The 17,338-nt window shown below is 40.8% G+C and overlaps 1 protein-coding gene across 3 annotated transcripts in view; it reads right to left on the reverse strand.

The window, feature by feature from the left end:
- LOC120921409 (interferon regulatory factor 2-like) overlaps nt 1–17,338 on the reverse strand; it is a 91,914-nt gene that overhangs the window by 31,277 nt on the left and 43,299 nt on the right. For all 3 annotated transcript variants that reach the window (XM_040333987.1, XM_040333989.1, XM_040333986.1), the window contains exon 2: nt 14,754–14,864. In XM_040333987.1, the coding sequence (XP_040189921.1) occupies nt 14,754–14,840 (87 nt within the window). In that variant the 5' untranslated portion in view covers nt 14,841–14,864. The remainder of the gene's footprint in view (nt 1–14,753; nt 14,865–17,338) is intronic.

Genomic DNA, 17,338 nt, shown 5'->3' on the forward strand with positions numbered 1-17,338 from the left:
TTGTCCTGTGAAAATGTTAAGGCTGCATAAGAAACGTAGGTGCACAGCACATGCATTTTCAATCTCAAGTGAATGGAACAGCTCAAAATAAAAAGGAGATGTTCCAATTCATGATTCTCTCCCGGGGCAGCGTTTCTTATACAGCCTTTAATTCCCCCTACACAGGTGTGGTTGTACATGTAAGTAGATGCACCGGAGAAAAAAGTGAAATCGCCTACAAGTCAGACATGAAGAAAGTATAACAAAAAGGACAATTTTAAAGACACATGTTGTATAACTTTGGCTGTAACTTTAAGGTAAACCATGGGTCTCTAAACTTTCTAAAACAAAAAAAACAGTATATTGCCGTTCCGGCTGTTGGCAGCCAGAGTGGATATTTTCCTGGCATCAGCAGGTGTAACTAAATGGTAATTAATCAGCGCAGACAATGCTCAATATATAAAAAATAATAAATAAAAGCAGCTGAACACTCAGGGACAACATATAAAATCCCAGCATCAATAAAATATAATAAGAATAACAATTGATTGCACACAAAGAAATATGAAAAATCACATGGAGCAGGGCACACAGATTCCCAAAGGGTGTCCACTTGTGTTTCTACATGTACAGCTATCCTCATTAAATGGACCCCTGAATTAACAGATGGGTCATATGCGCTTTCCCATAAAGGGTAAAAAAAAAACACTTGCGATCCTCTGACCTCATATTATATTGTATTGGTAAAAAAAAAAAAAAAAATGTAATGTATGGCCAGCCTTACACAGCTCCCCCCAAAGTACAACCAGCTAATAGAACCTAACTTTTTTCTGCTGCAGTTAATCAACACAGCTAGGTCACCACCTGCCAGCAGCCTGACACTGGCTAGTGAAGGAGCAGCAACAGGCTGCTGAGGTCATCTCTGTGCTCCCTTCCTTCTGTCAGCACATGTGAATGCTGGACATCTGATTGGCCGCAAGTGCTGCTGATCCCACCCCCGGTGTAAACAATGCTGTACAGGTTTAAATAAAAGTAAAATATAGGTATTTAAAGTGGAGGTTCACCCTATAAAAAATTCTAACACTACATCCAGCACCCTGCTGCATATAAAATGACACTGACCTTTATTTATTTTTTTCCCGTAGATATCGTTTAGCCGTGGAATTCACAGCGGCTTCCGGGTAGGGAATCCCGTGGGAGTGGGCGTTCCTATTGACATGCCAATCAATTGACATGCTAAACGACGGCGCACACAGCGCGTTACGACTTCCCGAAGGAAGCTCGGGTCGGCTCGGCTCTATTCAGCGCCTGCGCACCGGCACCGAATAGAGCCAAGCCGACCTTTCAGGAAGTCGTCACGCGCTGTGTGCGCCGTCGTTTAGCATGCCAATTGATTGGCATGTCAATAGGAACGCCCACTCCCGCGGGATTCCCTACCCGGAAGCCGCGGTGAATTCCACGGCTAAACGATATCTACGGGGGAAAAAAAATAAAGGTCAGTGTCATTTTATATGCAGCAGGGTGCTGGATGTAGTGTTAGAAATTGTTTATAGGGTGAACCTCCACTTTAAATTGGTTGCATTTAATTTTTATTAACATTTTTATTTTTAAATACGAATGAGTGTCAATACCTGCCTAGAACTCAGCTTACATGCTATGCATACATTTTACCTGTGGTTTTTGCTTTTTAGTTCATTAGCATAACCTGTTGACAAAGTAAATATAGATGGGATGTAAACTACATTTTCTTTCTGTTTAAACACCTCAGGATGAACTATGGCACAAATAGCTCTTGCGTAGAAATATATACTGTACATATACATGTCAAGTTTTCAAGAAGAAATACAGTATTTTGCCTTGTGATATCTGACTGACAGAACACTGGTTTATTACACAATCTATACATTCCATGAAAAAACAAACATTCTGTGCATGTATTTCTTATTCTCCGCTAGCACAGATTTAAAAAATCTGGACAACTTTCCCCTTGTCATGGCTATGTATTGTCATCTATAGCACTTAGGTGCCATTAAATTATAATATTAGAGAAATAGATTTTATGGTGTTCCCATACCTTCAGGACAGGAAATACATGGACAAGCTTGGATTCTTACATCTGTGTGTGGCAACTCCTTCTTAGCACGTCTTGGCCTCAGATCTAAACCAAGAACATTTCTGCTTCCTTAAAAAGCAATGGCTTGCAAGGCTTTGTTCTGTGTTGGCAGGCTGTCATGCTAATCCAATGGCTTTGGTACTTTCCAAGGCACCGACCTAATACAAGCATGCAGCCGACTCTTTCTAATAAAAATGTCTTCATAAATTTAGGCCATTATGTATTCTGCTATATATTTTTGGTAAAAAAAATTCAATAAGCATATATTGATTTGTTTGTGAAAACGTTATAGCATCTAAAAACTATGATACATCAGGGGCGATCAAAGGGTTTCACTGCGTGCCTAGCCAGGGTTTGTGTGAACTGCGTTAGGTGCTTTTACTGGGGGGAAAGATGGAATTCATTTCCTGCTTTGCAAGGACACAAATTCCATCCCTTTGCCCAATCCCACCCCCGTCAGAATGGCGATCTGCCTTGTTTACATAGGCGGATCGCAGTTGTGTGTCTCTGCCTGATAATTGCGGAACCCAGGTTACCTTGGAGAGCACTGGAAACTCCTTGTCCAGCTCCCCCCTGGCCCCTCCTATGTGTAAATCATCTTGCGTCCGTTAGGGGCACAGTGTGACTGAGAATCACAGACTGATCTGTGCTCATCAGGCTCGCTGTACAGCCACACTGGAATGTAGTATATATGTATATATTGTGTGCTGCCTCATGCTGTTGGACTATTTTCTGGGATCGTTTGGGGTGTGGTTGTATTCCATTGTGTCTGTCTGCCTTATCCTTGGTTGTAATATGTGGCTCTCTACATTCAGACTGGAGGAAGCGGTATATGACGAAAGCACTCAAGTGGAGTGTAGGACGTTTTGTTACACTGGCGGACATAGGGTACACGGCACCCACCGACCTCCATTGTATGTAAGAACGCATGCAAAGCAAATTTTTTCTTAGTTTAGGCCAATATGTATTCTTCTACATATTTTTGGTAATAAAAAAAAAACCACACAATAAGCGTATATTGATTGGTTTGCGCAAAAGTTATAGCATCTACAAAATAGGGGATAGATTTATAGCATTTTTATTATTTTTTTACTAGTAATGGCGACGATCTGCGATTTTTATCGGGACTGTGACATTATGCTGTAAAAATTTCACTGGCAGGGAAGGGGTTAACACTAGGGACGATCAAGGCGTTAACTGTGTTTCCTAGTGTGTTTCTAACTGTAGGGGGATGGGACTGACCTAGAGGAAATGACAGATCGCGGTTCCTAGCTATTAGGACCTCACGATCTGTCTCTTGTGCCCACTATCGCTCGCGCCCGTTGGTCATCGCGGCCGGCGGTCACGAGCTTTGGCACCCCTGCGATGCAGCGTGCCTGCTATCCCACTTAAAAGGGACCGACATACACCTACGGCGGTGCGCGGAATCGTGCCGACCTGCCGCCGTATAACGACAGCAGCTGGTCGGCCAGTGGTTAAAGAGGAAGTCAAGCCAAAACACTTCTTTCTATTGGGGAAGGGTTTGAACGCCAACTGAAATTTTTAATGTTATACAGAGCTTCGTTAGAGGGATTTATCTCCCACTTCCTGTCCTGATGACAACAGTTTTACCAGACAGGAACTGAAAATTCTGTATAGCCCACAAAATGTCACTCTACTGTCCACTTTTGATGTGAATGGCTGATATTTTCACACACAAATATGTATCAAGTATGATATTTTCCATATAGCCAATAACAGAACTCATGATTAAATAAACATTCTATTTTGTATGCATAAAATAGCCTTACAAAATATGTCAATTTAAAGCGGTGGTTCACCCTCATTACCAACATTTTAGCATTAAATTAGGCATAGTAGCGCGAGCTACAGTATGCCTGTATTTATTTTTTTAGCCCCGTACTCACTGTGCAATCGTATAGATAAGATTCCGACTCCCCGCGGGGAATGGGCGTTCCTATCCAGAGGGAGGATGATTGACGGCCGGCTATGGCACGTCACGCTCCCCGAACATAGCCGGAGTAGGTCTCGGCTCTTCACGGCGCCTGCGCACAGACTATGCGCAGGCGCCGTGAAGCGCCAAGTCCTATTTCGGCTATTTGCAGAGAAGCGTGACGCGCCATAGCCGGCCGTCAATCATGCTCCCTCTGGATAGGAACGCCCATTCCCCGCGGGGAGTTGGAATCTTATCTATACGATTGCACAGCGAGTACGGGGCTAAAAAAATAAATACAGGCATACTGTAGCTCGCGCTACTATGCCTAATTTAATGCTAGAAAAAAAAATGTTTTATTAGGGTGAACCCCCTCTTTAAATACCATGCTATTTTTACCATGACATTTTCAAATCCAAAATAGCGGTGTAGTGACAGGGGTAGCAAAGCCAAAAACCTCTATAGGTTTACAGAAGAATGCCCCCCCCCCCTTCATTCAACCAACAAAGGTATCATTATTACAAAGTGAAAGAGATTTTCAGATTCGGTGCGATTTCAGCCTTCTGTAGTCAAATCCGTAAACTATGACTTATGAGTTTTGGCTGAGCAAAAACAATCCCATCTGGGTGATCTATGTATATTGCAAGGATTTTAACAAACTTGCTAACAGACGCCTACTTTTTTTTGCTCTGAAGAAATCGCCATTTGTTTGACCCTGTCCTTTGAAGACGAATTCTGAACGGGAGAGCCTGATTCATAATAATTAGCTGGTGCACACTCAGTGTCCTAATGAGAAAAGCTGAAGTATCTGCATCCCTTTAGAAGTACTTAACCTTTGGGGAGGGTCACCAGAACTGAAACCTATTACAGGGTGTGTCTGAAATTTGACTTGTATCTTGGCGCAGGAAAAACAGTGAGCCAATCACAGAAGCAGGAAATGTTGTTATTTCTTGGGCTGTTCTGTACACCAATATTGTACAGAATGCCTCCAGGTTACCATACTGCATTGAATTTTACAGAAAATTACAGAAGGCTGTAGACTGAAAAGGAAACATAAGCTTTAAAAACATGAAATTACAACATGGCTTGTAAAGCAATTGTAACCCTTTAACACTTTTAGTACAATGATATGTCTAAAGCAGGGGGAAATATGCTAGAGATGTCACTACATAGAGCTTGAGGTACAGACTGAAATATTTAGAATAACTTGAATACCAGCTGGGGAAAATAAGTGTGACGTACACCTGTTGTCAAATTAAAAGCCAAAAAGAGAGGTTTGCTCAGTCTTAAGTTGGCATTACTTTAGTAGAATCTTGTATGGAAGTTCCTATGAAAATTCTTACTTGGAACTTTCTTTCTTGCCATCATTGATTTAAACAATTTCAGTCAAAAGCCCTTAAAGGATAAGTTTACCTTTGGAACAGGTTACATATTCCACCCGCAATTCAGTAACTGCCTGCCCATATCGGAGATACATACAGTGTACTGAGAGTCTGCATGATCTTAACATTAAATCCATCATCTGAGGATTGTGGGTGTGATGCTTTACAGACTGCAGTGTGGAAAAAAATATATATATATATTTTTTAACCTTCTAAAATATGTGCATTCATTGGGGGGGTTGTTGATGGGTAGCTCTGTACTAGAGAGGCTTTTGTTGGGGATGTATATTGTGTTGAAAGGAGAGCTTTTTACTAGAGAGATGGAGCTGTTGGAGGGAGAGCAGTGTACTGGAGGAGGTTGGGAAGGGGGCTCTGTACTGGGGGAGGGAAGGATGTTGACAGGAGAACCTTGTACTGGGTGAGGGGGATAATTTGGGGAGAGCGCTCTGTACTGTGAGGGTATTTGGGAGAAGAGCTTTAAATCGGGGGGAAGCAATTGGGGTGAGCTCTGTACAGGGGGATTCTGGGGGGGGGGGGGGGGGTGGTTGTACACTGGCTGGCCTGTGTTACTCCTAAGCCTTGTGTCCTCTACAATATACAGTTCTGAACCTTACACCAGGGGTTGACAAATTTGCTTGGAATCTAGGAGACAGCTAAAAAAGTTAGGAGCCAGAAACGCACCCTGTCCCGCCGAGCTTGCGCGCAGAAGCGAACGCATATGTGAGTAGCGCCCGCATATGAAAGCGGTGTCCAAACGACACATGTAAAATATTGCCGCGATTGGTAGAGCGAGAGAAATAATTCTAGCCCTAGACCTCCCTTGTAACTTAAAACATGCAACCTGTAGAATTTTTTAAACATCGCCTATGGAGGTTTTAAAGAGTAAAAGTTTGTCGCCATTCCACGAGCGGAAGCAATTTTGAAGCGTGACATGTTGTGTATAAATTTACTCAGCGTCACATTATCTATATATATAAAACTCAACGTGTGTGTGTGTGTGTGTGTGTGTGTGTGTGTGTATGTATGTATGTATGTATGTTCCAGCATCACGTCCAAACGGCTAAAGATATTAACATGAAACTTGGCACACATGTTACTTATAAGTCAGCAACAAACATAGGATAGGTGGTTTAACCCTTACCCACCCCCATTTGCCATGGTCGGGGTTTTTCTTTAAAGTCCCATTCAACTCTATGGGAAATGCATGTTACTTCATAACTTCCAAACGGCTGTAGATATTTCGATAACACTTGGTCACATGTTACTTATATGTCCACTTAAACTATAGGATAGTTAATTTATCCCTTAACTACCCCCATTTCTGAGGGTCGGGGTTTTTGTTTAAAGTCCCATGCAAATCAATGGGAAATGTATGTTCCCACGTAACTTCTGTACGCCTGGAGATATTTCAATAATACCTGGTACACATATTACTTATATGCCAAATAAAAATATATGACAGTTAAATTAACCCTTACCTACACCCTTATATAAAAGATGGGTATATTTATATTCCTATGATTTTCCTCCCCAAAAGGTTAAGATAGGAAGACCGGGCAACGCCGGGTATTCAGCTAGTCTTTCACAATATAAAAGAAATTGGGCTAACTTTACTGTTGTCTTATTTTTTAATTGGAATAAAGTGTCTTTTTTACCAAAAAAGAGCGCTTGCAAGACTGCTGCGCAAATACGGTGTAAAATAAAGTATTGCAACGACCGCCATTTTATTTTCTAGGTTGTTAGAATAAAAAATGATTATATATATGTTTGGGGGTTTCTAATTAGAGGGAAGGAGATGGCAGTGAAACCACAGGGGAAGCTCCGTTAGCATTGCTGGTTGTCTTGTCATGCCACAACAAGATGGCGTCAGATCAATGAAGGAAGCATAGGCCTGCAGAAGGCTGCAAAGCCGCGGCCTTAATTACCGGCCGCGGCTTTGCGGCTTCTTTCCCCAGGCCGCTAATTGTGACCTGGAGCCCGGATTTTGACGAACTCTGCCTTACACTTTGTATTACACACTCCTGAGCCCTGCATCCTGAGGGCAGGGGTGGGTAGTGAGTAGGGTAAGAGTTTCTGCACCTAATCTCTGTGCAAAAATGCCCTGCTGATGTGTACAATATTTTGGATGATTTTTCCCCCACAAAAACACATTCACAGTTAGGATTTCCATTGTTTGGGAATTTGCCTTCCTGCTCCTACAGACATTTTCATTGTTACTTTTGAAAATGAACATAGCTTTGACCCTATCCTATAAACATTACAAAATTGAAGGAATGTTTCAAAAACAAACAAAAATTCTACTAGTGTATGGGCAGCTTTATTGGACAGTGTAGCAGACAATGCACACTACTACAAATGTAACATGGATGTGCTTGTTGCAGTTATTTACTGTAGATTTGTTGGCATAAGTTGATGTACTAACATTGCAGCCAAGTGCGAGGGAAATAGGTTTTGGCTCAGTTTCCTCTTTCAAAGTTAAAGCAAACTTGGATCAGCCAGAATGAACATCCTTTGTTTTAAAGTGTATTTTAAAAGTGAGTAGGATGATGACCAACACATTTAACTCCCAGCTTTCTGAACTAGGAAAGAGGAACATTTAGGCTCCATGCACACTAGCAAAAAAAAGAAGAATTGATGAAAAATGCTGACAATAGCATTTTTGTGCTGGCTAGTAGTAGCATTTTGGTAAGTTTTAGAAGCTTTTAGGCGTGTTAGCATTTTATTAGCGTGTTTACAGTGCAATAAGAAAACAAAAACACTTGAAAGAAGCCGTTCTATCCTCCCTATTTCATGTCCCCTTCCGTAAGGACGCCAAATATGCATTACTCCATTGCCCAATCCCGGGCCTCTTCTCTCACCAGCAGAAATTAGCCACATACCTATTTATCGCTGCCAAGCGGACAATAGCGAGGGCCTGGAAAAAACCTTCTGTTTCATTTCCAGAGTTCAAGAATACCCCGACGACTCTTACGATCCATGAAAAGATGTCTAGCGTCCTCCATGACTCTCATGCTAAATTTCTTAAGGTATGGGCCCCGCGGTGGTCCTATACACCCCCTAGTTTGCACCCGTCTAGTCTGGGGCTCTAAATTTAATTTGTCCTTACTTCCAGCCTGAGGGTTCTTCCTTTTTCTTTGTTTCTGAGCTTTTCCTCACTGCTCTGCTCTATTCTTCCCCTCTCTTTCTCCCTCTGCTGTGCATGTTTTTATTTATTTTTTGGTTGTTTTCTTTGTTTAGTTTTGTTGTTTGTTTTTTTTTTTCGTTTTTTTTTTCCTCCCCCGTTTTGCGGATAACTCCGCCCCCTCCCCCTTTTACCTGCCTTGGCCCCTGGGTCTTCTGGCTCAGGCATAACGCACTGCCCCCCTTCCCTGGCTGGGGAGACGGTGGTAATTTATAATTAGTTCCTTTTAATAGTATATATTCTATTATGTGCTTTTGTGTATACTTATGTTTTATGTCCATATTCCCTGCGTGGGAACTTGTTGTCTGTTTTTCCTCTTTTTTTTATATATATTTTAATAAAAATATTGTACCAGAAAGAAGCCGTTCTAGTCGTTTTAGTAGCGTTTAGAAGTGTTTCGCATTTTTTTCTGCCCAAAAACTCTACAAAAAAAATATTTTATTCTAGAAGCATTATTCAAGCTTAGCGTTTGGGAGCAGAAAAATAGTGTGCATGGACACATTAGTATAACATTATTACTTTCTAGGAGATGGAAAAAATATTAGCTTCTAAGAGCATAAGAAAACACTAGTGTCAATGGAGCCTTAGAACAAAGTCACAGGCAAAAAAAAACTGCTCATACTTTCGTGATTTCAGATTGATAAAGATAGGCCGCATCTGTAATAGCTCAACACATCATTGCATTTTGATCTTTTTACAGATATCTGTTAAAGCCCAAATGAGGAAAAATAGATACATTTATTTCACTAATGCAACTTAAAAGGTGAAACTTATATATGAGATAGTTCAAGCCATAATTTGTCATAATTGTGAAGACTATGGTTTACAGCTCAAGAAAACCCCAAATCCACAATCTCAGAAAATTTTAATATTGTGAAAAGGTGCAATATTTTTCTAGGCTCAAAGTGTCCCACTCTAATCAGCTAATTAAGCCATAATACCTGCAAAAGGATTCCCGAGCCTTTAAATGGTCTCTCAATCTGGTTCAGTAGGAATCACAATCGTGGGAAAGACTGCTGACCTGACAGTTGTGCAGAAAACCATCATTGACACCCTCCATAAGGAGGGAAAGTCTCAAAACGTAATTGCAAAAGAAGTTGGATGTTCCCAAAATGCTGTATCAAAGCACATTAATAGAAAGTTATGTGGAAGAGAAAAGTGTGGAAGAAAAAGGTGCACAAGCAGCAGGAATGACCACGGCCTGGAGAGGATTGTCAGGAAAAGGCCATTCAAAAGTGTTGGGGACTTTCACAAGGAGTGGACTGAGGCTGGAGTCAGTGCATCAAGAGCCACCACACACAGACGGATCCTGGACATGGGCTTCAAGTGTCATATTCAACGCAGCTGTCTACCAGGAGATTTTGGAGCACTTCATGCTTCCTTCCACAGACGAGCTCTATGGGGATGCCGACTTCATTTTCCAGTGGGACTTGGCACCTGCCCACACTGCCAAAGGCACCAAAACCTGGTTCAATTACCGTGGTATTAATGTGATTGATTGGCCAGCAAACTCGCCTGATCTGAACCCCATAGGGAATCTATGGGGCATTGCCAAGAGAAAAATTAGAGACATGAGACCAAACAATGCAGAAGAGCTGAAGGCCGATATTGAAGCATCCTGGTCTTCCATAACACCTCAGCAGTGCCACAGGCTTATAGCTTTCATGCCACGCCGCATTGAGGCAGTAATTGCTGCATAAGGGGCCCAAACCAAGTACTGAGTACATATGCATCCTTATACTTTTCAGAGGTCTGATATTGTTCTATGTACAATTCTTGTTTTATTGATTGCATATAATATTCTAATATTCTGAGATTGTGGATTTGGGGTTTTCATGAGCTGTAAGCCATAATCATCACAATTATGACAAATCACGGCTTAAACTATCTTGCGTTGCATGTAATGAGTCCATCTCATATATTAGTTTCACCTTTTAAGTTGCATTAGTGAAATATATGAACGTTTGCACGATATTCAAATTTTTCCATGGAAGGAATTCACATAATCTATGGCATAGGTGTCAAACACAAGGCCCGCTGGTCAAATACGGCCATCCAGGCCATTTCATGTGGCCCTTGCACCTGGACATCTAATCTTACAGATACAACCGCCCCTTTTGAGGACAATCCTAATGCTGATGCGGCCTACGATCAAATTGAGTTTGACACCCCTGATCTATGGCCTGCCTCAATCACTGACCTGGAACAGGTGTGCAGATCAATAAAGTTATAGAAGAGTCAGAAGTTCTTATACGACGACTTGCTCACATATACATTAAAGCCTGATGGTCAGCATAACAGGAAGCAGAACTATTATTTGGAAAGGAGAGGTCGGGCATCCTTAAAGGAGCAGTAAAGGAAAACATTTTTTTTTTTTTGCTGAAATGACTGTTTACAGGGTATAGAGACATAATAGTTAACTGATTCCTTTTAAAAATGATTAAAAATCAATCATATAATGTGCATGCAGTTTAGTTTTGTTTTTAAACTAGTTTCATGTTTCTGTGAAGTACAGAGACACACAGAACAAAAACAAACACAGGGCAGTGTTTGTTTTTAAAATGAATCTGATTGGTTCTGAGGAGTTTTAGACAGTAATCACACCTTCTTGATCATGAACCACAGTGAGAAGCTTGCATGAGTTTTTTCATAAGAAGCCAGACAAGCAGGAAGTGTAGAGATCAGAGAAGGATTACAGCTACTTCAAAGCAAAAACTAACAATGAGGACATGAAACCAGGACTGCAGTAAGGTAAAGGCAGCTATTTAGCTAAAAAAAAAATCCTTTAGTGACCCTTTAAGTCTCCATGCTTCCTTCAGGTCAGGTTTGCTTTCCTTTAAGTTTGGTCTTCATATTATTTAGGCTATGAAAAGAGCAGACATCTGCCCTGTTTGTTATAGCTCCACCCACAGTAAATTCTGATGCATTGAAAACATTTTCTCCCTCCTTCTGCTCCAATCTTAAACAATGTATGCTTGGGTGAGCTATGTGCACATATTTATGGGATAGCCATTTGACCAACTTCCTCCTGCGGGTCAAACCTTTCCTAAACAATGTTACACTGTCGAGTGTCCACAGACAGCTTGAGAGATCTGTTCTATTCATTCATATAACCGTACCTCTTCCCCTAGTGTCTGAAAGAATAAAACCTCTCTGTAATGTCCTATCCAAGAAGAAATATCATTGAGGTGGACTTAGCAAAAGGTTAATACATCAACAGTGTGGAGTATACAGGCCATGTTTCAGTTGGGAAGCTCTCTTCTTAATACAAGCTTAGACTGCTGTATGTTTTATTAGAGTGCGTGGTATGCTAACTGGTATTAAAAAACAATGTTGGGGGCCCTGGTTTAGAATTTTTTTCATCAGGGCCCAATGGAGTTTAGCTACACCCCTGTTCCTGTGCCTTCATGTTACAGCAAGTACTATTTGTACAGAAAACAACTCAATGTGACAGCTACTCGACCCAGTACAAGCTTTGACTTGACAAACAACTCCATAGCTTGGGAAGTAAAAGTTAATTATTATTTTTTTTTGCACTCATGAAGATTTACTATCCAACCTGCAGCCTAGGAACAAGTTAACTTAATTCTCATCTTCAGTAATACACAGAAAAAAAAGTGATAAAGAAAGATCTCATTTACAATTTTTATTGACAGCTGTTCTATTTAACAAGTGATAAAAATATTGCGTAATCGCTAACAAACCTCAAATGCATTATGTAAACCTTTTACAACATTTAATGATCCAAGAGGAAGTTCCAACATAATATCTCAACATTGTATATGTCTGATGTATTTCCTCTTGAAATTGGAGATTGTGCAATGCACTTTCATAATAAGACATAAAAACATAAATTATTAAATAAAGACTGTGCTGCAGCTAGTGTGACAGAGCTACATAAGATCACAAACATTTTCAGACTTTAGTAAAAGCATAATTTTAGCCATTTTGTGATAACCTATGCTTCTAGAATCAAATATTTGTACAGTGTGGATGACAATGTAACAATGTCAATCAACCATTGGTTTTGGGCACCAGTTCTCAAAAAGGATAAATCGGGAACTGGAGAAAGTACAGAGAAGGGCAACCAAGCTGATAAGAGGCATGGAGGAGCTCAGCTATGAGGAAAGATTAGAGGAACTGAATTTATTCAATCTTGAGACAAGGAGAATAAAGGGGGATATGATCAACATGTTAAAATATATAAGGGGTCCATATAGAACTTGGAGTTGAGTTATTCACTTTACGGTCAACACAGAGGACACGGGGGCACTCTTTACGTCTAGAGGTGGTTCTGGCCAGCTCAGTAGATTTCTTTAATTAAGAAAGGCCTGGATACTTTCCTAAATATACATAATATAACTGGGTACTAACATTTATATGTAAAGTTGATCCAGGGAAAATCAGATTGCCTCTCGGGGGATCAGGAAGAATTTTTTTCCCCTGCTGTAGCAAATTGGATCATGCTCTGCTGTTTTTTTGTTTGCCTTCCTCTTGATCAATTGTGGGTATAGAATTGGCTATATGGGATTGTACAATATTTTTAATTTTATTTATTTTTTATGGTTGAACTTGTGTCTTTTTTCAACCTGACGAACTATGTGTAGTTGAGCATCATGGGAAATGTAGTTCCAGAACATCTGGGGTGCCAAGGTTCGCCATCACTGCCCTATACAGACGGCCCCTGGGTTATGAACAAGTTAGGGACTGTAGGTTTGTTCTTACGTGAAATTTGTTTGTATGTCGGAACAGTACATTTATAATGCCGCGTACAGACGGTCGTTTTTTGTGATAGAAAAAAACGACGTTTTATGTGATTTTCAAAAACGGCGTAGCATACACACCATCGTTTTTTCAAAATGCTCTAGCAAAGCGCGGTTACGTTCAGCACGTACGACGGCACTCTGTTCCATTCAAGCTCGCTTCAAAACTTGCTTCTGAGCATGCGCGGGTTTAAAAACGTTGTTTTAAAAGTCGTTTTGCCCACACACTATCATTTTAAATGACAAAAAAAACGACGTTTTGAAAAAAGACATAAAAAATTGAAGCATGTTCGAATTTTTTTTTGTCGTTTTTCAGAAGACATAAAACAACGTTTTCCCCACACACGCTCATTTTAAATGGCGTTTTCAAAAATGTCGTTTTTTTTCCATCACAAAAAACGACCGTATGTACGCAGCATGAGTGTAACTCCAGCCTGTGCAGTGATGTGGGATGTTCTGGCTGCTTCTGCGCATGCAGTCATGTTATTTGGGGCTCATGTGGCAATGCAGTACTGCAGTGTGGGATGTTTCTGGTGCTGCAAGATAGTTGCTCGGCTGTACCTGGGACCAGTGTGGAGCGCACGCGGCCGGCAGTGACGTCACGCTACCTCCGTTCGTAAGTAGGAGTTATTCGCAACTCGAGGACTGCCTATAGTAAGGCGCTGCATTTTTGGGCGTGTAAGAGCAGATAAGCACCATTGGATTCAGTGGACTGCTGAACACCACAATTTGGACACTATTTATAAGGTATTCTAGCCAAGATAAGAAAATAGATTTGCTTACAGAAAAATGACACAACATCATAAATCTCAGGGTCAGGGTACAACCTATGGAATCCAAAAATCAATATTTGGGCACTGCAGGTAAATAATACATGGAATTGTTTTTGATGGCATCGATTCTGTTGGATTCCTTTAAGAACCATCTTTTTAGGGGAAAAGAGCAATCACAGACATTGACTTGGGGATCAACTACAAGCATTTAGGCAGCATGCAAGTGTCAGAACCACCACCAAAATGGGCCTTTATTGCTGAACAAGTAGTTTAATAGTTTTCACCCAATAAAAGAATGGTGGGGGGTACAAAGGAGTATGGCAGCAGATTCCACTGAACTAAACTAGGATTCGACCTTCTGCCAGGCACTATGCCGCAGGAGCAATAATCATAAAAATAATGCTGGCAGCAGAATGGTGGGTTCAGTAAATCAAAATTCTTACTTTTTTACTTTTTAGACATTTGTATTACAGAAGGAAAAGATTTTTGACTTAATCCCCCCAAGTAAAAAGGCTACTTATTACTATTCCTGAACTATATAGTGCCACAAAACTCAGTAGCACGGTCTTCAAACAGGACAACAACAATGTTAGGGAAACGCTTCACAACATTAATAATTAGGACAGTACCTTATTTAGCCATTTCAATCCTGGGATTCGATCCGCATTTATCTGTTCTTCTAACCACGGCCGCATCCGCATCCTTTCCACAGGCATTTTTTCCAGGTTCAAGGAATGACACTGCAAGAAATGTATTTAAAAAAAAATGTATTCAACAGGTAAAGTAACAAAGTGATATATTAACAAATAAGGAGTTTACCAGATACAACCAAGTATGTAAAAGTGTTTTAAAGGCACTGTACACATTTAAATGTTTTTGCTGTTTTAACTTGATATTAAAGTGGTTGTAAACCCGGAATTTTTTTTTTAAAACACCTGCAAGACAAAGCCATAATGAGCTAGTATGACTAGCATACTAGCTAATTATGCATTACTTACCTTAGAACGAAGCCCCCGAAGCTGTCCTAGTCTCCCCCCCTCCGGCCGCAGACAGCTGTGATTGGCCGGAGCGGCGAAGACGTCACTCCGCTCATGCGCGCGGCAGCCGGCAAAAACGTCATTGCCGGTTTTTTTCAAAGGGGATTCTCACTGCGCCGTTGTCTACGGCGCGCATGTGCCGTAGACAACGGTGTATACGTATTGGCAAATATCTCCTAAACTGTGTAGGTTTAGGAGATATTGCAAACACCTACAGGTAAGCCTTAATCTAGGCTTACCTGTAGGTGTAACTTCTTGGGGGGGTTTACAACCACTTTAATGTGTTCCTATTCCCCGTGTCATTTATTTGCTTTAGCTTGTAACGACAGGATAGCGTGTTGTGGCTGCACTTTCGTGGTTGATTGATTCCCCTATGTCCATGTATTCATTCACCTAGCTTATCCCGATTCGCTAATGCCTAGCACACACACACAATAAGAATATCAGACAAATGATCGTGCTTTTTTTTTTTTCATGTTAGTCTCATATCGAAAACCAGTGGAATACTAAAGTTCCAAAAATTCTCATATGACAGAATACAACTTCAGAAGCGATTTAATGTATTGTATCCTTTCATTTACAAGCATGCGTGGTCTTGGTCACACAATTCTTGTGTGTACAAATACTATACTAATTACAAAAAAAAAAATCATACGAGAAAAGACTGTTATCTTACGTGAAAAAACATTTGTGCTTGTCCCTTCAGATAATTTTGCATGAACTGTCGTGATTGGCTCTCGAAAGCTGTGTACCAATGATCAGATTATCGGGTGATCGCTTCAAAAGGCGGTATTCCCATTGTGTGTTCTAGGCCCTTTTTTTACTGGGCAGATTAAGTTTCGAACAGCAGGGAATCCGCTCAGGTATCCCCTGCTGACCAGAGCACAGAGGGCGGATGACACATCCTTTTGCTTTCAGTTTTTGCAGGACGCAGGACACAGAGCCCACTCTGCTCTATGGGTGGGCTGGTGTAAACAGACTCCGCTGTCCATTTATACCTGGCTACCCCTTGGATCCGATCTGCCTAAACAAGAAGGGGACAGGATCCTCCTTTTTTTTTTTTTTGCAGACTGGATTGGACTCAGAGGTAGCCTATTCAAAGGAATGCATACCCTTCCAATCAGGTTCACCGGAAAAAAAACTAACTGGTAGACATGATCAAATTGCCCATGTTAAAAGGAGTCTAAGGGATGGGTAACTTCTTGTTCTGGCAGCTTCCAGTATATGCCTCACCATTTCCTCTGGGCATCTCAACTATGGGAGTGCTAATATGATGAAAACACATTTCTTCCCTTCATTACTCTGCCTGCTTGGTCTGTGTCAGGTCTAATTACTATGAAGCTTTCACCTGCAGAGCACTAGACTGAGAGACCCAGGGATTGTGGGATACTGTCGCAGCTGACTTTTCAAAAACACACACTTATCTGTCCCAGGATCCAAAGATATCCTCACCCACCAACCCTGCTCTTTATCGGTCTTCGGGTGCAAGCACCGACATCTCAACTATGGGCAGCCAACTATGACTCCTTACGGCTTCACAGCTTAACGCATAATCTCTGTCTGTAGTCTAACCTGTGCAGTGCCATTCTGCATGCCTCATTATTTTAACCCAGAAAACAGAAACTGCTGACAAAGGAATGTGAAGATTTACGTTACTACAGATTGCGTTTACAGGGCTACAAAAGGACACTGTGAAACTACATGATCAGTGCACATCTTATGCAAGTGAAAAAACACAAGGTGCAGGTAGGAAGGTTCATAATGTCTGAAAGAAAAATAAGTATAATTTTGATAGGATGGTTTGAATGCAATATAAATAAACTTGTTATTGTCCGTGTTACTGCTCAGTAGCAATGTGAGAGAATGCAAATGTAATCTACTTGTATATATGTTATCATTTGGTCCTAAAACATACTACTGGAAATTAAAGACCATTATCATTACTGCACAAACTAAAGCTGACCATACACTAGTTTTTGTGCAAAAATTTGAATTTTCTATTTTTCATTTTTTTTACTTTCTAGTGGAAAGTGGGGTCAAATTGGGAAATTTTTAACCAAAGTGATGCAAAAACTCAAAGTAGCAGGATGAGAAAATTTTCTTGTCCAATGAAATTCTGTAAATGTGGTTCTTGCATTTGTATAATTGTACACTTTGTAATGAAACCTTTTGAATAT

The sequence above is a fragment of the Rana temporaria genome, chromosome 1 (genome assembly GCF_905171775.1).
Source record: "Rana temporaria chromosome 1, aRanTem1.1, whole genome shotgun sequence".
NCBI classification, from domain to species: Eukaryota; Metazoa; Chordata; class Amphibia; order Anura; family Ranidae; genus Rana; species Rana temporaria.